At 39.2% G+C, this 19,334-nt stretch overlaps 1 protein-coding gene across 4 annotated transcripts in view; it reads right to left on the bottom strand.

The window, feature by feature from the left end:
* Positions 1 to 19,334, bottom strand: part of mtss1 (MTSS I-BAR domain containing 1) — a 215,471-nt gene that overhangs the window by 18,174 nt on the left and 177,963 nt on the right. For all 4 annotated transcript variants that reach the window (XM_062416009.1, XM_062416008.1, XM_062416010.1 and 1 more), the window contains 3 exons: positions 6,527 to 6,611; positions 5,328 to 5,419; positions 5,158 to 5,232 (listed from right to left, as the gene is read on the bottom strand). In XM_062416009.1, coding sequence (XP_062271993.1) covers positions 5,158 to 5,232; positions 5,328 to 5,419; positions 6,527 to 6,611 — 252 coding nt within the window. The remainder of the gene's footprint in view (positions 1 to 5,157; positions 5,233 to 5,327; positions 5,420 to 6,526; positions 6,612 to 19,334) is intronic.

Here is a 19,334-nt window from a genome sequence, read left to right as displayed (position 1 = left end):
AACACCCTCAAATATCACAGTGTCTTAACTGGACCAAAACTTTGGAACCAAACTTGAATCCAATGTGCATTAATTGATCGTTAAGAAAGAGGGACCAAAGGATAATTACCCCCTATCCAAAATGCAGGCACTCAATCGCAGCGAAAACACCAAACACTGAGGTCCAGGGTTGGATCTTCTAGATATTAATAACTAAGTCGACCCATTAAGACCCCTACTTACATGCCCCCCACTCTAATTATGTCTATAAATTGTATAAACAACTTCCTCCTGCATGTTTATCACTGATAAACTGTAAGCAGTTTGTAAATGACACCATTACTGCTGTCATAATATTCAATATGCTTTCTGCTGATGCTGCAACATATGCTTTTAATCACAGTGACTAATCCCCCCCCCCCCCCCTCCCCTCCCCACTAATGGCAGAGCTCTCACTTCACATCTAAAACATAAAGCAGCTTATTCACCCCGGAAGTCTAGACCATCTGCGTCACATCCTAATGATGTCATCAGCGTCAGACGGTTCAGTCCAGGTGTTACGAGGGTTTCTGTGGAGCTTTGTTTCTCGGGGCAGGTCGAGACATGAAGCAGCTGTACGCAAAAATCAGCCAGGAGATTCAAATAAGAACATTTATACGGTTCACCTGCTTTAACCTCCGTCCTCCTTCAACTTCACTTTCTGACCTTCCTCCTCCTCCTCCTCCTCCTGCTGCTGCTTCACAACTTTTCTTCAGCTTCCCTTCTTCCACCAATCTCATCCTTATGTTACTCTTTTCCTTCAAAGTCTTTTAACTCTTTGAAACTTTGACATTTCTCTTTCCATTGAGAGCCACATGACATCATCTCCTCCTCCTCCTCCTCCTCGTCCTCCTCTTTCTATACTCCATTATCCCCCCTCGTCCTTTAATGCAACCACTTGAGAAAGAGATAATTACATCATCCGTCTGTCTCTTCTTTCATCTTTAACCTCCTCTTCTTTCTTTTCCTCTTCCTTTGCCTCGGAGATGGGATTTCCCATTTGTATTTATCTTTATCATCATGATATATATTTCCTTTTCCCTTTCTTCCCTATATAGACCTCCATCTATCCTCGCTCTGTCTTTCTAACCACAGTAACCGCTGTGGAGACGTGGAGACGATGAATTCAACCCCTCCTTCCATCCGTCTCTTCTTCTCCCCCTCTTCTGTGTAAAGCCACATGGAGGACATGGTCAGCAATCATCTTTTGTCTTTTTTATCTCATCCATCTCTTTGTCTACTTGGCATTCATCCTCTTGGGGTCCTGCAAAGGCCTAAAACTAGGATCCCCAATCCCACCTGTAACTTCAAGACCAAACCAAAGAGGTAGAGCACACGGTCAACTATTCACACGCTCCTTCTGTCCGTAACAAAAAAAAGGTCTTTGGTCACAAATTAGGTTCTGCTCTCATATTTTGCGGTAAACTTTAAGACCAAAATTGAACTTGGGTCTCAAATTTTGATATGCATATATTTTTAATGGATTTTTTAAAAGATTTGTGAATGGGGGGTGTTCAAGCATAAATGGGAGGTGAAATAGCTCTTTAATAATTCACGTTTGAGAAATAAACCACTCCATAACGCAGCCTGAGTCTGAAGCTTAAAGAATCCCCTCCAGGAAACTGCTTTCAATAATTAACACAAATTTGAGAGATATATTTGCAAAGAGCTTGTATTTGTTTTATTTGTATAATTTGTGTGTGATTATCATATCATTAAAGTTTGTTTTTTTACAAAGGTTAAACAATCCCTGTGAAATCTGGTGCGGCCGATGTCATGCTTTGTTTGTCTATTCATCTCATTGGTTGAGTTCAAATTTCAAAATAAGCGTTACTCCTAATTCAATTAAACTAGAAGAAAGGGCGAACCAATCTTAACCCCTCCTCCCATCATCTGCCTCTCTCTCTCTCTCTCTCTCTTTCTCTCTCTCTCTGAGCAGTTCGAGATCTGCTATCTGAAGTGGTTACACACCACATAATGACAGAGCTCACACATATATACACATATACATTTGCTTAGGTCACTTTTGGGGACTTTACATAGACTTACATTCATTTCCTGGAAGCTTACTCTAAACCCTAAACTTAACCCATGAACCAAAAATCTGCATTTTACCAGTTGAAGACGCGGCTTTTGTCCCCAAATGCACAAGCTGTCCCCAGTTAACTGTTCTTTAGTGTGACATTTGTCCCTGAAAGTAGCCTTTGACAGACAAACACACATAAACAGGATCAGATGGGATTATCAGTGATGGACAAGATGTTTACTGTTACATTTTTCTTTTCATTCAAACATACGTTATCATCCTGCACATGTTTATACTACAAAATGTTCTAACAAAACAGCAAAACAAACTGAAGTGAACAGAGAAAAGAGACGGACTGTAACAGACTGTGAGCCAAAAATAAAATTATTCAAATTCAAAACGGAGCTTGTGAGGAGGTTTCAGGATTTGAACGTAGCCAAAAAGAAAAAAGAAAAAAAGGCCAAATCTGTTCAAAATAGAGTTAAACAGTTCTGTTGGTGTAAATGTGAGTTAACAACATTAGTGTCTATTTAAGAGCAGTGCTTACTTGTAAACTGAGGGGAACGTACTGTAAAGCTGCAGAGTGAATAAAACACAAGATGACAAAAAAAAAACAGTTTGTAAAAAGTTCCAGGCTGAAAATAACTTTACTTTTGTTAAGAGTAGTGTTCTTTAACCAGCAGCTACAGCAGCGTAGTCCTTACTTATTATACGGTGTCTAAATACACACTCACACACACACAAAGAGAGATGTAATTATGATGTGGAGCTCTGATTGGTGACTGTACAGAAACAGTTTAGGCACACCGGTGTCTTTATGGGCGTGTATGTGAGTGTTGGTCATTACACGATGACAACATATGAAGCTGCGGCTCCGTCTCGCAATTTCTTTTTAGCTTACTTGTGTCGTTATCGTCTCTCTGGGAGTGTAAAGAGAATAATGAGAAACTCCTCTGATTTGGTTCATTCCAGATTATAAGAAGATTGGTAAGAAGAATATGTAAGTTAATAGATGAAATATAATAAAAAATGAAATAAAAAGCCAAAAAGCTGATCACATGGTTCGGAAAAAAGCACCACAAAGTTAGACAAACAGTACAAATATAGCTGTAAAGGTCCATCGCAATAATCTGGATACTCTGTTGATTTGTGTCTGACTGCTTGTGTCTCTTCTTTTTAACGATGTCACTGTCTTCGTAGTTTTCGGGCAAAAGAACGGCGTCTTTTCATCAGTATACAGCTCCAAGAGCCGAGCACGAATTCTGACAACTTTAGTCATCTTTCCTCTCTGATACCTCCGTTTCCATGACGTTAAGTGAGACTAGATGTTCCAAACTACAAAGATACTGAAGATGGTAAAAAACGCCTGGAGAATATTATAAAGCAGTGACACTCTGTAGCGACAGTGCTGCTATGAATTAATATTTTATTCCAGAAGATAGTAACAAATGGTGAAGATGTCTCTATACTGTTAAATGAAAGTCAGCAGTAGCTAAAGGGAGGAGATGCTGAGAATCACAACCAGCAGAACAAACGGACAAAACTATCAAATTAACACCCAAGTTGGATTCAATCTAAACTTTTCTTCACATGCTTTAACTTTTTTTTTCTGATCATTTAACACCAAGCCTGGCAGTTGACAGTTGGTGCTAAAAGTCATGATGATGATTTAAAGGCAGCGGAGGGAATGATGATGTGGAAAGAGACCAAAAAAAAAAGAGAAAAGAAAAGAAAAGAAAGAAGAAAAAAAAAAAAGACACGAAGCAGAAAACATGTCCAGAGATGTTAAAGCCACATCAGACATCACTCAGTTTACCATGGGCGGGTCTGTGTGTGTGTGTGTGTGTGTGTGTGTGTGTGTGGGTGTGCGTGTGTGTATACCGACTATTTCTGTGCATTTGGGTATTGAATTTGTTGAGAGAGCACAGAGTGGATATTTGTATAAAGGCCTCAAGGTTTCATTTCGATTGCGGCCTGTGCGTGTGTGTGTGTGTGTGTGTGTGTGTGTGGGTGTGTGTGCATGGGTGTAAGTTTATGCATGAACGCATGAATGTGTTTCTGTGCACGTGCTTGGGCGTTTCCTTTCTATTTCCACCATAGAAGGCCGTCCAAAGTCATTCCTTGGCAAGCACTCAGTGGTTATGGTATGGCAAGGCCAGGTGCAACCATGGCAACCACAGGGTGTGTCGCTTTGATAGCGGGGAAGGGTGTGGCCCAGGTGACTGCCTGGATATATATCTGGGTTGCTATGGTAACAGTCCAACAGACACAGCACAGAAGCTGCTTTAACAACCTGGATTTTGTGATTTAGAGACATTAAAATTAAAATGTAATTCAGATTTTAATTTTTTTTTAAACACTCAATGGGATAGTTTGACTATAAAGCTCCTCATCTTTTCTGATGCAAAACATTTAATCCCACAGTCTCCCTGTTTTACAAGTCTAGAGTCAAATCCCAAATCAAGTCCCTCGGCAAGAGCAACAAGACTCAGGTCAAGTCCAAGTCCTGAAGTTTGTTTTTGACTTCATAAAAAAGTCATTATTTGTCTGTCTGCTGGTCGGCGCTGACAAACGCACCTTGGACTCGATCTTGCATAATGTGAACAGCTGCTGCGGGATTGATTTTTAAAGTATATCAGTTAAATTAGCAGGAAAATAAAGATTTTTTCTAATCTATCGGCTCTTGGAAAGATTTCAAGAAAAAAGGTTAAAGTCTAAGTGAAGTCACGAGTCACTGATGTTAACATTAAAGTCAAGATGCAAGTGTTATTTGTTATATGCTAAACTTCCATATTGGTTTAATAAGAGTGGATTTGGCGTTTCTATTAGCGAAGACGTGTGTTTCTGAGGGATTATTTGGTCCCTCGGGGGGGCCAGATGACTGACGGGAGGCAGGCAGTATAACGTAATGCAGCAGAGATCTGAAAACACTTAACTCAGCAGAATGAGGGCAGGATCAAACAGACTCCCTCATGTTTACTGTGAGGATTATCTCACTGTGGAAGGTGGAAAGAAGAATGAAGCAGCATGTGGCTTCCTCTCCTGCAGTAAACAAGCTTTTCATCTCCAACTTCACTGACTTCACTGAAGGTGCTGTTGACAGGATTTCTTACCTTTCTTGACCTTCTTCTGCAGTTTGATGGTGTCTGATGATTTCTTCTTGATGTCCGCTCTGGCCTTCTTATACTCTGAACACAAGAACGAGCCGACAGTGAGGGAGAGTATGTGTGTGTGTGTGCAGACAGATACATGTGTGTGTGTGTGTGTTACTGTGTTAACATACCTTTAGCGTGATCTTTATCCAGTTGACTCGCCACCTTTTTCCACTCCTCCATCTTCAGCTCCAGCGGCGTGATGAGACTTTCTGAGAGAGCTCTGAGAGAAAAAGATAAAGTCTTACTAAATAAACGAGTTAAACTTTATATCTTCTTGAATTCATCCTACAGGTTAAATTCAATCACTTCATTAGAGTGTCAGGAATTATAAAGAAACATAATCTCTTTGTCAGTTTGGGTCTAAATTATTAATTTTATTAGATTTTTCATTCATGCAATTAATGATTGCATCATTTATGTGTATTATTTTCTACTCCAAAATGTGCCCATGAATTAAAATCCATGTATTTTTTAATATACTTTATATATATGCACATCTGCACACATGTAGACAGTTATTTTCCTGCTTGTCTGGTTAATTTAGTGTATAAAATGTCAAAAAAAAGTTAAAATGCTCTTTATAGTTTCCCAAGACCCAAGATGACATCTTCAATTTGCTTGTTTTATCAAACCGAACGAGTCCAGACAGGCGAAAAACTGAACATATTTTATTTAAAAGATATCCTCACATCTGAGAAGCTGAAATAAATTCTGATAAAAATGTTAAAGAATAATTTACTATATTTTAACAATCTGGGTCATGCTTTATTTTGTAGTTATGGCCACTAGTGGTGCTAACATTTCCCTCAATCATTACTGATTTAGAATAGCTTTACAACTAGAGGTGATTTGCATAAAATAACTATAAAATGACTACACTACTTTGATATGTGTGTGTTTGTGTGTGAGAGAGAGAGAAAGTGGGAGAATGAGTCATCTGACTGACAGCTTCTCTAACCACAGCAGACGGTAACGACAGAAAAACAACTGTGATGTAGCAGCGGTGACTTTGATGACGGGGGAAAATAAGGAAACACTGCTCACTCACACACACACACACACACGCACACGCACGCAGGCTGTCATGCGTATGAGCATACAGGCAGTTGAGAGTAATTAGTGTGTTAAGTTCCCACACTGTCACATACAAAGTGCCATCACGCCATCATTAACACCTTCACCTCCCTGGTAAATATCACATGATGTCACTCTGTGTGTGTGTGTGTGTGTGTGTGTGTGTCTTCTGTAAGTGTGTGTGTGTGTCTTCTGTAAGTGTGTGTATGTGTGTATGTGTGTGTGTGTGTGTGTGTGTGTGTGTGTCTCTTACGTGGTGAACAGTTTGAGTTTGGACTCGATGCTGCGGTGTCTCATACACATCCTCGTCAACGCTGAGCCGATCTCCTTGGTGGCACCTGGAAAACAAACAAACACACAATTAGACGATAAATTCCATCTCAAAATGAGTTTAAACTGTTTGAAAACAAATTATGTTTAAAAATAACTCCGACTATAAAGACACTGGCGCAGCGAAATAAAATGCCAGCTAATTACATCATTGATTTTAGTACATTTATTGATCTTAAAGTCCTCCAGACTGAAATATCTAGGATTAAATACTCACAACATTATCCACAATAGTCTAAATACAACCATAGATATGAGTCTCACTTTCTGAAAGTGAATATAATCCTCATATAGATACATATATATATACACATCTTGTTTCTGCGGCCTGTGCAGCATCCACCAGCCTGTTAAACTGCATTACGTCTGTTTAACAGCGTCGATGTTCAGCGTGAGACTGAAGCAGAGCAGTCATATAATTGTGTTTAAAGGAGTAAATCTTAGATTGAGTGTCGTAACACGTGTTGAAATCAGTGTGCAAGTCTGTGCATTTTTAACAACAATAGGTGTGTGTGTGTGTTTCATTTTCTTAATGAGTTATGCAAGAAAGAAAGAGAGCACCTCTTTTCATAATCTGCTTGGGTTTATATGATGTTACCACACATACACACACAAACACACAAACACACACACACACACACACACACACACACACACACACACAGTATTACACCAGTAGTCCTCACATAATAAGATGTGTCTAATACCACTTCATGAGACCATGATAGCTCACGTGTTCACACAAACACAGAGCTGGTGAATTTACAACCAAACACACTGCAGAATATAATCTGACTTACTAACAGATTCTCTCACACACCTTAGTGCTGATTCTCTCTCTCTCTCAGACACACACACAGCTAGATGTTGTAACCAGAGAGACAGAAAGCACATTTACATACAGATGATGTAATACTCACAGACACATAAACACTGCAGTAAATGTCGAAAAAAACCCTATCTGTGTCAATAAAAGAAAACAACAACAAAAATAATGACGTAAGATTACATTTCATTTTATTTCTAGTAGTGTAATCACAGCATACTGATGTCAACTACTGTGATATAAAGGTTTCTAATAAAATCACTACACTAGTTCAGAAGTAAGATAGATGATTTTCATCTGCAAATCAGATTTACTTTGATGACACCACATTTAACCAAAAATGATTTGTAATCCTTTTTCTTTCTCTTGGTAACTCGCCGCTGATACATCTTCACATTAAAGTCACTTTTTATTTGTGTAGTCCGATATCACAAATCACAAATTTGCCTCAGGAGGCTCTACAGTCTGCACAGCGATAAATCCTCATCATCTATCCTTTAGACGCTTGTTTCGAAGAAGGAAAAACTTCACAAAATAAATACTCTCATGAAACGGATGATGTTTGTGCAGAATAGACCAAGATAGTAAAATTATAATATGAAATAACAGGCGGACAAAATCAGAGATAAACTGATAACATATATCTGGAGTTTTTAATGTGTATTTACTGTATGATCAGTTTAAATATTGTGCTGCTAGCTAACTGAACAAAAAGGTTCACCCACCGCCACTACAGCTGTTTAAAGGTCTTATTTCAAACCTCATTTTAATTGATTGCAAATGTTTTTAACTTCACCGTAATCGTATCTTATCTTTACTTTTATTCATTCTAGGGCTGGGCGATATGGATCAAATCAGATATCATGATATTTTCGATCAAATACCTCGATATCAATATCGCAACAATCTTATAGGGATGACTGTTGGTGCCTTCACGACATATTTACACAATGGGATTATTGATAAATAAACATCAGTAATGTGGATATAATGACAAAGTGGGTAAAAGGCAGATAATAGTACAGCTAGAACACCAAGAAAAAAACACCTATGCTATGTCAAGATATTACGATATACGACAACATCTAAGACGATATCTAGTCTTATATCACGATATCGATATAATATTGATATATTGCCCGGCCCTAATTCATTCATTTTCTTCTATTTACCTACCTAATATCGTTTAGCAGGGTTGTTATTGTTGTGTCTTTGGTCTTTGAAATTAAAATAAAGGTAAAATAATAATAATTACATCACATACATTTATTTAAAATTGTGATATGAGTAGATTAACGTCAGTGCTTCAATATAAACTCAAGTTAAAAGCAATTATACAATGTTTTTCAGAGTAATAAGTTGTTTTTGGTTGTTTTGGGGGGGTCAAACTTTGGATATTGTGGTGCACTGATTCGAGTTGCAGAAGATTCTTCATATAAAGCTGCATTTCATTTTATTTTGCCGAATTTTAGGCCATTTATGCAGCGTTGTGCAACATTAGGAAGAAATGTAAATGTTGACACAGATAGAGAGAGAGAAGGAAAAGAGCTGCATCATTCCACAGTGGGCCCTCTGTCGTCTCTCTCACACACATACACACACACACACACACACGCCAGTCCATCATAATGATTTCTTTGTGGCGCCCGGTCTGTATGTGGACACAACACTTCCTGTTAAACTGACCTTTCTGTCACACACACACACACGAACACATGCTCCATGCAGATGTGATCCAGATATTGATCTTGAATTATTTCAGATTTTACAAACAACAAAAAAAATCCTTGAAAACCCCAAAACATCCTGTGCATGTGATAGAAGCGGGACTCTACTCAGGAAATCTAAACGCAGCTTTTAATCATTCTTTTTAAAGTGGAACTGATTTGTTTATCGTGTGTTTAAATGATAATAACCTCGACCCACTTTAACTACTGGATAACATTGGGAGCGTGTCGATATGAGTCCGATATGAGAACGATTAGTGTCAGTGTGACTTAAGTTATTATCACGCTGAGTCAGTGACATTTGACTTTATCTACGTCACTCTCGTTCTGTGATGGAACAAAGTGACACTGCACATTTTACACTGAACAGTTTGAAGTGTGCGAGTTCACTTTCAACGCTGAATCACTTCATATCATTTGAATATCTAAATGTGAGAGCTGCACAGGGAGGGAACTGACACACACACACACACACACACACACACACACACACACACACACACACACACACACACACACACACACACACACACACACACACACACACACACACACACACACACACACACACACACACACACACACACACACACACAGCAATTCTGAGTCATGGCTGAGTTATGTAAAATAAAAATAGTAATGAAAAAAGAACAATTACAGTGAGAAATCAAGCGTGTTACCAGGTGTGTGTGTTCATCAACAGGAAGTGATGTCAGAGTGAAATCTGGACCGGTGCTGACTGTACTGTACAAACTTGTTTGATACACTCACTCCTTCCTTCCTTCCTTCCTTCCTTCCTTCCCTCCTCTTGTATGTGTTCAAGCAGCAGCAGCTCTCACTCTTCTCTCATTCGTCCCTATAAAACTCTTATATCTATCCATCCATCAGCTTCTCCCTTCCTCTTCTTTTCTTGCCATGCTTCCTTCCCTCATTGTCCTCTATCTGTCCTCCTGCCGCCTTTCTCTCTCTCTCGCTCTACATCACTCCCTTTCTCTTCCTCCCTCATCTCCTCCCTTGTTAAATCTGCAGTGACTGCTTGGAGACAAAACATTAATTATCAACCACATGCACACACACACACACACACACACACACACTAACGTATGAGGCGTGGGTTAAATGTTAAGGTGTGGCGAGGTGTGTTTGTTTTATTTGCCTTTCCCTCCCTGTTGCACCTTCAGTTCGGAGCTCAGGGAAACGTTTAAGTCCTAAACACTGAAGCACAGCAGCGGCACGGACATTACCTTAATGCAGCTAAAGTGGATGTTTCGAAAGTCTGTCATGCAATGTTTTGAGTGTGTTTGTGCACGACTGTGTGTGTGTGTGTGTGTGTGTGTGTGTGTGTGTGTGTGTGTGTGTGTGTGTGTGTGTGTGTGTGTGTGTGTGTGTGTGTGTGTGTGTTTATGCATGCTTTAAATCCTGTCTGGTTTAAAAGCCTGCCTACATTTTTGCTTTAAGCCATTAAAATGGAATTATGTTAGTTTTTAGTATAATCCTACTGTTATAAAAAAAAAAAAAAAAAAAAAGGCTGTGTCATATTCAAAACATCAAATCAAGCTATCTTCCTTAGAGACGCTCTAATTAGTACTTTTAAATGAACAATTGATCAAATAACTACATGCAATGTTTCAAGGTGTCTGTGGTAGTTTTTTTAACCTCACTTTTAACTTGTTGTGATTCACTCTCAACACGTTCAACTTAACTTCTAATGATGTGTAATAAACCTCCTGTGAGTTATCTGCCCAGCACTAGACAGCAAACAGGAGAGCAGCTGGTGAAGACAGTGGAACATTTAGCAGCTAAAAAGAGAGATATTATTTTCCTCAGGAGTCCTCAGGAGATAATTGCTACAGCTACTTTAAGCAATAATGCAGGAAACTCTCTGGTTTCAGCTTCTCAGATGTGAAAGTTTGATGCTATATATACTGTACATAGTATTTTGGATTGTTGTGTAGACAATAAAAAGACATTTAAAGACTGATTCCAGGAAATTATAAACATACATGTTTTTGTAATGTACCAATATTTTGTAGACAAAAAGATTGAATCAAGTAATTAAAAAAAAAAATCTGCAGATAAAAACAATAATAAATTTAATCCTTAGTTGAAGCCCTACACCCTAAACCAAACCAGAGCAACAAAAGTGAATATTGGATTTATTGATCAAATGAACTCAAACTTGCTCTGTGTCTGGTTGATGTAAAAAAGAACTGGATGTGTTTGCAACTTTATAAAGAGATAAATGTTGTGTTTCGAGCTCGTGCTGCAACCCAGAAGTCAAAAATCCATAAAGCAGGTGTAAAGGATTCCTCCAATTATTAAACCTTGATTCTAAATGTGCATCAAACATTTTTATCTGTCCGTACATGCACGAAAAGTTTGGCATCAAATGTCTGATTAGATTCATGTTATTCCTTAGAAATCATTGATTGAAAACAGAGCAGTTTTATATCGGGGTGAAGCTCGGTTAGAAACATGAGTCGTTCCAGTAGATGATCAGACAGGTTGTTAACAAAACATCGGTTTATCCAGAAGATCTTAACCGCTTTATAAGGAAGCCAAACAGAAAGTGTAACACCTGAAATGTCGTCATAATGTTTGTTTAGTGGGTAAAATTTGGAGCAAGTCGGAAGTCTGGAAACTGTAGATTTTAACGCTCGCCCTTTGTTTTCTCTTCTGAATAACTCTTAGTAATGTCACCGTTTTCCCAGCATGGTAACGTCATTTTTTTCCATTGAAACGGTACTAAGTCTGTTCTGTTCTTCTGGTTATGGACATAAATTCTTAATCACTGCCTCAATGTGAAATTTTACAGTGAGTCAGTTCCGTGAAGGTATTATTAAACCAGTTAAAGTAGAAGAAAGTCTGCATTACTGTACCCAATGCAGGTATAGTTTAATGGGATATCAAGAGTGACTTTCTTTATATCCCATTAAAACTAAACCTGCATTGGAAGCTACAGTGTGTGGGCGTTTCTCTTCCTTTACTGGTTTAGTTCTTTAGTCCATCACCTTGCTTTTTTATTCCTAATCTCTGCATCTACCTCACAACTGTTTTCATGGTAATAATTAACCACAACAAAAATATTCCTACATTTTTATCATCATAGCACATTGCCCAGCCCTGTCTTAGGGCATAAATATTAATTTATTAAGAGATTAATTACAACATGAGTGTCAGACCTAGTGCGCGTGTGTGTGTGTGTGTGTGTGTGTGTGTGTGTGTGTGTGTGTGTGTGTGTGTGTGTGTGTGTGGCGGCCAGGTGCTGAACACTGTAGGCGTTGCATTGGTGTTCAGACACGTTTAATGGAGTTAAGAGTTGACTGGAGATGACTAAAGAGAAGAATGTAACCTGACAAGATCGGGCAGACTCAGTGAGGGAGTGTGTTTGCATTAGATTCTCACTTTTATTCTCACATTTTGATTTGTTCTGGTTTTAAATGTGTTTTTTGTTGATTTGTGGTTTTGGATTTGTGGAGTGTCAGATAAATAATGTGTTGAACTTTATTTAAGTCTCATGTAAATACACAACATGGTCAAAAGGTATGTGGATACCTGAACATTAAGTACATGTGGATTAGTGAATATCTCATTGTAAAACTAGAAGAGTGCAGATCAACCAGGTGTTTACCAGCAAAACGGTGACAAAGACAACAAAAACAGGGATTTATTCATATTAATCTCATATCGTACCTGACTTAAATGGATCATAACATATCAGACTTAATCTGCAGATGCTCTTATTCAAGTAAGACCAAACTTTTCTATGGATGTCAGTTTTTGAGCAACAACAAAGGACAAAATGTGGACTGCAACAGACGAGGTAAAGCTTGTTTTTATCTTAGCCGATTTGCCGGAAATACATTTTGCTATATCGTAACCCATAGAAGAAAAGATGAAAGTCTACTCCTTACGATAGGCTCATAAGGAATCTAACCAATATTTATTTGAAGTCACAACACAGACTGCTCTCAGGGTACCACATTGTGGCATTTAATGTGCAACAAGGGATGATTTGTTGTCCGAAGCAGAAACAAGATTATAAACTGATTCAGTTGTTGTTCACTTGTGGCTCCTAACGGCTGGTTAAGAGGGTTGAGGAGTCAGCAGTCGATGGAGATATAAAATAGGATTGAATCACCACAACCACAAGTTAGCAACCCTAAGTTCTTAAGCACACAGTAATAAATGCAAGATTAGCTGTGGACAGATACACACACTGACACACACACTGACACACACACAACCAAACAAGGTGGTGATAACAATAAACACTAGGTTTTTCTCACCAGAACAATTACTGTAGCGTCTATGATGTTTAAAAAATGCCTTGACAACATTTCCTTTCTCATCAAATATTTGTAAAACACTTTAAAATCTAAATAACTTAAATATGCATTTTTCTCTGAGCTTTAACCACAAAATGCTGATCAACGGATGTGTGAAATCATCAGCATGACTGTGTATCACATCGCCCGCATGTTCGTGCATGCAAGAACCCACTCATCCAAATATTGCTCCATAGTGCTACTAGTGGTTAAAACCTCCACAGGGTTCCTTTAATCTGCTCCTATAGCAGCCTCCTCTCTTCTGGCTTCAGGCCTTCCCATCTCATTTTGGAACCCAGCTGCAGGGATTTGTTCCCATTCAGCTACAAAAGCATTAGTGAGATCAACCACTTAAGTTGGTCGATAAGGTCTGGACCGGCTTGGCTCGTAGTCAGCAGCGCTCAAGTTCATCCGAAAGGTGTTGGATAAGGTTGAGGTCAGAGCTTTGTGCAGGCCAGTTAATTTCTTCCACACCGAACGGGGGAAACAATTTCTTTTGGAGCCAGCTTTGTGCACAGAGGTGCTGTCCTGATGAAACTGCTGCCACGAAGTTAGAAGCACACAGTTGTCTATTATGCATTAAAATTGATCTTTAATGGAACTAAAAGGGGGACCACATAGTGTGTAAATACTCTGAAAGTATAGAAAGTATTCTGCAAATATAATTTACCATTACAGAACAGTAAAAAAGTGAAAGATTGATTCGCTTTCCCTTACTAGTTTCTCTTTCTGGCTTTGCTTTGTGTTGTTTCTTTACTTCTTCTTGTATGCAAACTAGCTTGTTGAATAATATACAAAATTAAAATGATTAAACTTAAATCGGTCATAAATTCCACTGGACGGAAAAAGAAGACGAAGAGGAACATTTAAAAAAAGCTGCTCCATTCGTTGATAATTTCCCTCCATTTTCCAAAGACACAACTCCTGAGAGACAGAGAGAGAACTGTTCACCCTCCTCCTAAACCCAGATTTTCCAGCTTCTCTCTCTCTCTCCTCCTCAGCACTCATAATGCGGCCCTTTCACAAAACTCTTGAGGGTGTGTGTGTGTGTGTGTGTGTGTGTGTGTGTGTGTGTGTGTGTGTGTGTGTGTGTGTGTGTGTGTGTGTGTGTGTGTGTGTGTGTGTGTGTGTGTGTGTGTGTATTAATTCTTGTTTTCTCTGCTCACAGCTCCCAGGTTGTTCAACAAAGACTAGATTTTGGGGGTTTCGTGTGTAGACGCCACCCTCAAAAACCAGGATAAATCACCAGAACTACACTCGTCACCATGACAACAACTCACTCATTCTTTCTCTCTCCCTTTTATATTGATCTAGTTATTGATTATTCGACCAGTCTATCTGTCTGTCTGTCAGGATGGAGCGAACTGTCTCCTCCCAAACACACACACACACACACACACACACACACACACACACAGAGCTGACCTTAGGAAACCTCCGTAATAACTAGTCAGCACTCAGTAGGTCGTCTTGTGATCTATGTGTACATGTATGTGTGTGTGTGTGTGTGTGTGTGTGTGTGTGTGTGTGTGTGTGTGTGTGTGTGTGTGTGTGTGTGTGTGTGTGTGTGTGTGTGTGTGTGTGTGCGCGCGCGTGCGTGCGTGCGTGTGTGTGTGTGCTTTGAAAGCCCCATGATGCCAAAGACGTCAACAGTTCCTCGGTTGTCGGGGAAACCAGTCATGTGGAATCACCAAAGAGACAAGAGGAACCTGCTTTCAAAAATCAGCTGATTGTGTGACAACATTTATGCCAAGTTTTGGACTTCGTTACTCTTCTTTTCTTTTATTATTGCTGCACATCATCTGCAGATATTAATGTTACCACTACAGTCCGTCAGGCTCTACAGACTGAACTGCAACTGGGCTGCAACTTTGTTAATCCTTCCACATCGTTCAGGGTCAAACTTGACTCATTTTTACATTTGAGAGCTGCAAAAACACCAAGTACAGATTTCTGTTAGCTGGACCTTTACTAATTTGACCCAAGGTTTACAAAAATGGAAATAAAATGCATCTTTTTTTTAATCTTTGTGCAGCTGATGCACATTTTTGTATATGCAAAAGTACAAATTTAACATCAAATTCTTCATATTCTATTAAATGTTCTCTAAGACCATAAAATAGTGATTGTGAATGTCTTTTTCCCCCCCATAAACACATGGAATAGACTGTTTGCTCCCTTACAGCTTCAATAAGGATTAATCAAACATCTATTAATGACTGACGGGGGAATTTACGAATGTGAATTGGTGTAGAGACTAATTATGAGTCAGAATATGAACAGTATGTAAAGGGTTAAAGACTATTTTTATTATCAATTAATCTGCGAGTTAATTTCTCAATTATTTGATGTAACATTTTGTCAAAAAAAAAAGAGCCTGTTCTAATTTCCTTGATCTAAGATGAAGTCTTCAAACTGAAATCTGTTTAAAAACAGGAGAAGAACAGAGGAGGAGAGTTGAAAAAAGAAACCCAAAAATGCAACACAGGAAGGGAGTGAGGGAGGGAGCGAGGGAGGGAGCGAGCGAGGAGAGTGAGGGAGCGAGGGAGGGAGCGAGGGAGGAGAGTGGAAAGCGATCAGCGCTATCAGACAGTGCAGAGCCTCGGTCTCTGTTTGCTGAAATATAATCGTTTAATTTAATTTGATGTAAACTCAATCTGCTGTGAGCCAACACACGAACGCAGCACGGCCGTGAAACAGAACTGACATCACCCTCAGTGAGAAGCAGACAGACAAGATGACGCCTCACGACTTCTATTCGGGGACGCTCATATCGATCAGGTGTCAATCTGTATCTGATGGCACTGAGAAAACTGATCACGCGATGAATACGGCACATTAAACTGTGACACTGCCCACTGTTGCACTAATCCTGGTGGTGGGTCGTTAAATCCTTCCTGCTTTCTTACAAACCAAACATTCATATTTGTTTGGTTTCCTCTGACTTTTATCTGCCAGCGTTTGACGAATAAAACCCTCGTCTGTTTAACGGCATTATGAGATTAAGATCGGGGCTAAAGAGCAGGAGTTTGTCATCCGAGCTCAACCGAATGATCTGAGGTGGACGACAAAAACAGGAAACAACTTAATTTTGCTAGTTTGGTCTCATTCAACATTATGATACCATAAATCTTGAGGACAGTATTCAATAAGATACCATGGAGCCCAAATATGGAATAGAAATGTGCACTGACTTACTGATTCTCTGTCTTTGCCCAGATACAAAATAAACCTAAAAAAGCTCTGATGACAAAAAAGTTCTAATAAATAATCCACATTTTTTCAATGTTTTGTTTTGAACTTACAGTTTCTGCTGTTTTGCTTTAGTGTGTACGTAATATTAATTAGGTTAATGATATTTTTCATCTCTTATAGGTGAGGTTTTAACATAAGCCCGTTGTATTTCTACCTCACCCACCTGCACATGTATTTTTTTTTTGTTTTACTATTTTTCTCTGACTTTGATTTTGAAAATGTGCAAATAAATCAATAAACCAATCAACAAAAAACAATATCGTTTCACCTCAGAACACATTAAGCTCCTGAGAGGCAAAATATAATCATCATCATCATCATCATCACTGCATAGAGCTCCAGCTGAGCTAAAAACACCCAAGTGTACAGTTTCTTCGTTGCCAAATTGTTCAGGTTTCACATTCATCCTGCTCTAATGTGCATTTGCTTTTATATGTATTGAGATGATGTTATGTTCGGTATGTAGGAATTTTTACTCAATCTTCCCCAACTGTTGCACCATCTTGCATTTTTCCTTCGTTGCCATAGTTTATGTGTGTGGGATTTTTTTCTTTTCAATTACTGATGTCACCAGCTTTGACACAACACAAGGATGCTTTCAGTGTATACGAGGATCACAGATGACATGATCACTGATGAGCTACAGTTAACGTTAGCTCATGCTCGAATACGTTCCGACACATTCCCTCCGAGAGAAGCTTCCTCCTCACGCGCCTTTGAGGAAGGCACAGGGCGGCCAGCTGTTCCTCTGGGAAACTATCTTCAAACACGCAATGTTTTTTTTTTTCACTACCCACATCACAGAAAGATGAGAACATGGGCATCACCGTGGCAACCAACCACAGAACCAACACACACACACCCACCGGACTGGTTCTGACACACACACAAACTCCCCTGCGGGTGTTACGAGGGGCTGAAAGGAAGAAAACAATTAAGCATTTCTACATGCTGACAAGACTTGTCAACGTAAAGAGTGTGAGAACTAGCGAGTTTGCATGTGCGTGTGTGTGTGCATGTGTGTGTGTGTGTGTGTGTGTGTGTGTGTGTGGGAGTTATAGGAAACAGGTAACGTGTGGCCTTTCGTAAAGTCAGCTGTTGAACTTTTCTTTTGTTACTCAGCAGCTGACGCGCTAAAGAAGCTGCTGAGATAATGGAGGAGGAGGAGGCAGCTGTCAAAACACACTACACAGGTGCATGCACACACACACACACACACACACACACACACACACACACACACACAATAGTGGAATGTGCTTGGTCAACAGCAGTGTGTCAAGGCGGTATTAACTTAGCTAACACTGAGCTAACTGCTAACAGATGGTATCAGTCCCGTCTCCACTGCAGCACCAACCGAGCAGGGTTAAACCAATGAGGGACAAGCAGGACTGAACCAAAAGAGCCATACCTAGAGCTGGCCAATATATCAATGTTATATCGATATAGTGATAGCCTTAGATTTTGGGTATCGTGATATTTGATTTTATCCATATCGCCCAGCCGCTCCTGGTCAACACATTTCCCAACACAGGCTGAACTGTTTGAACCCAATGTGCTGACGGCCGGTGATATCAAAGAGTTAAGTTGTTCAAACAAGACACAAGGACATGAGACACGGAGTCAGGCAGCGTTTCAAATTGTCGCCAAACTTTTTCCTGCTGATATAAACCCAACAGGTCCGTACTAATCACCAACATTCATATCTGTCATGAACGTTAAGTAATAAAATACAATCCTCAACATATTAGTATTGAGAGCTAACAGTAAATAATGTATTAAATAAAGCTAATAAATCATCCTTATAGGTTTAAGGTCTAAAATCTGGCACTACAAATCAAGTTCAGCCAGGCCGGGGATTAAGGACCCGTGTAAAGCCTGGTTTTGGTTCTCAGTTTTAGGCCCAAACTTAACGAATACTCTGTGGTCATCCCATTATGACCCTAGTTTAACCCACTGAGATGTCTACATGGGTTGCTGTGAATAGTACTATAGCTGCAACTAACTGTTATATTAAATCAAATCATTTGCAGATTACATTCGCAATTATTGTATTTATTCATTATATCGATTTAAAATGATTAAAAACTCAAGTTAACACCATCGGACGTCTTTTGTCCAACCAACAATCCAAAGATGTTTTTTTTAAAAGCAGCAAATTCTCACATTTGAGGAGCTGGAACCAGATAATTGATCAGCATTCCTGTTTAACAAATGACTTAACCATTTAATCCATTATCACAACTATAGGCTGCTTTTTCTGTCAGATTATTGACTAACTGACCAACTGTTTCAGCACTCTTTGAATATTTGAGGCAGCTAATGCATACATGAACAGCTGGGTTATCTGTGAACTGTGTGATCCTTATTGAACGTCACTCTTATTGATTGTGATTTAGAAATTTCCTCTCTGAACAACAGAGTCAGTTAAAAAGGCTGTAAAAATCTTTTCTTTTTCTGTAGATCCACAAATCAATTATTCAGCACTTCATTTTAGGGCTGGCAAAAGGAAATTACTGCTTCACACACACAAACACACACATCAGCAGCAATTTTGGGTAGTGCTTTGCTCAAAGACACTATGATCAATGGCTG

This window comes from Scomber scombrus, chromosome 3 (assembly GCF_963691925.1).
Source record: "Scomber scombrus chromosome 3, fScoSco1.1, whole genome shotgun sequence".
NCBI lineage: Eukaryota > Metazoa > Chordata > Actinopteri > Scombriformes > Scombridae > Scomber > Scomber scombrus.
Note: the sequence above shows the minus strand (reverse complement) of the source record. Positions and strands in the feature narration are given on the sequence as shown.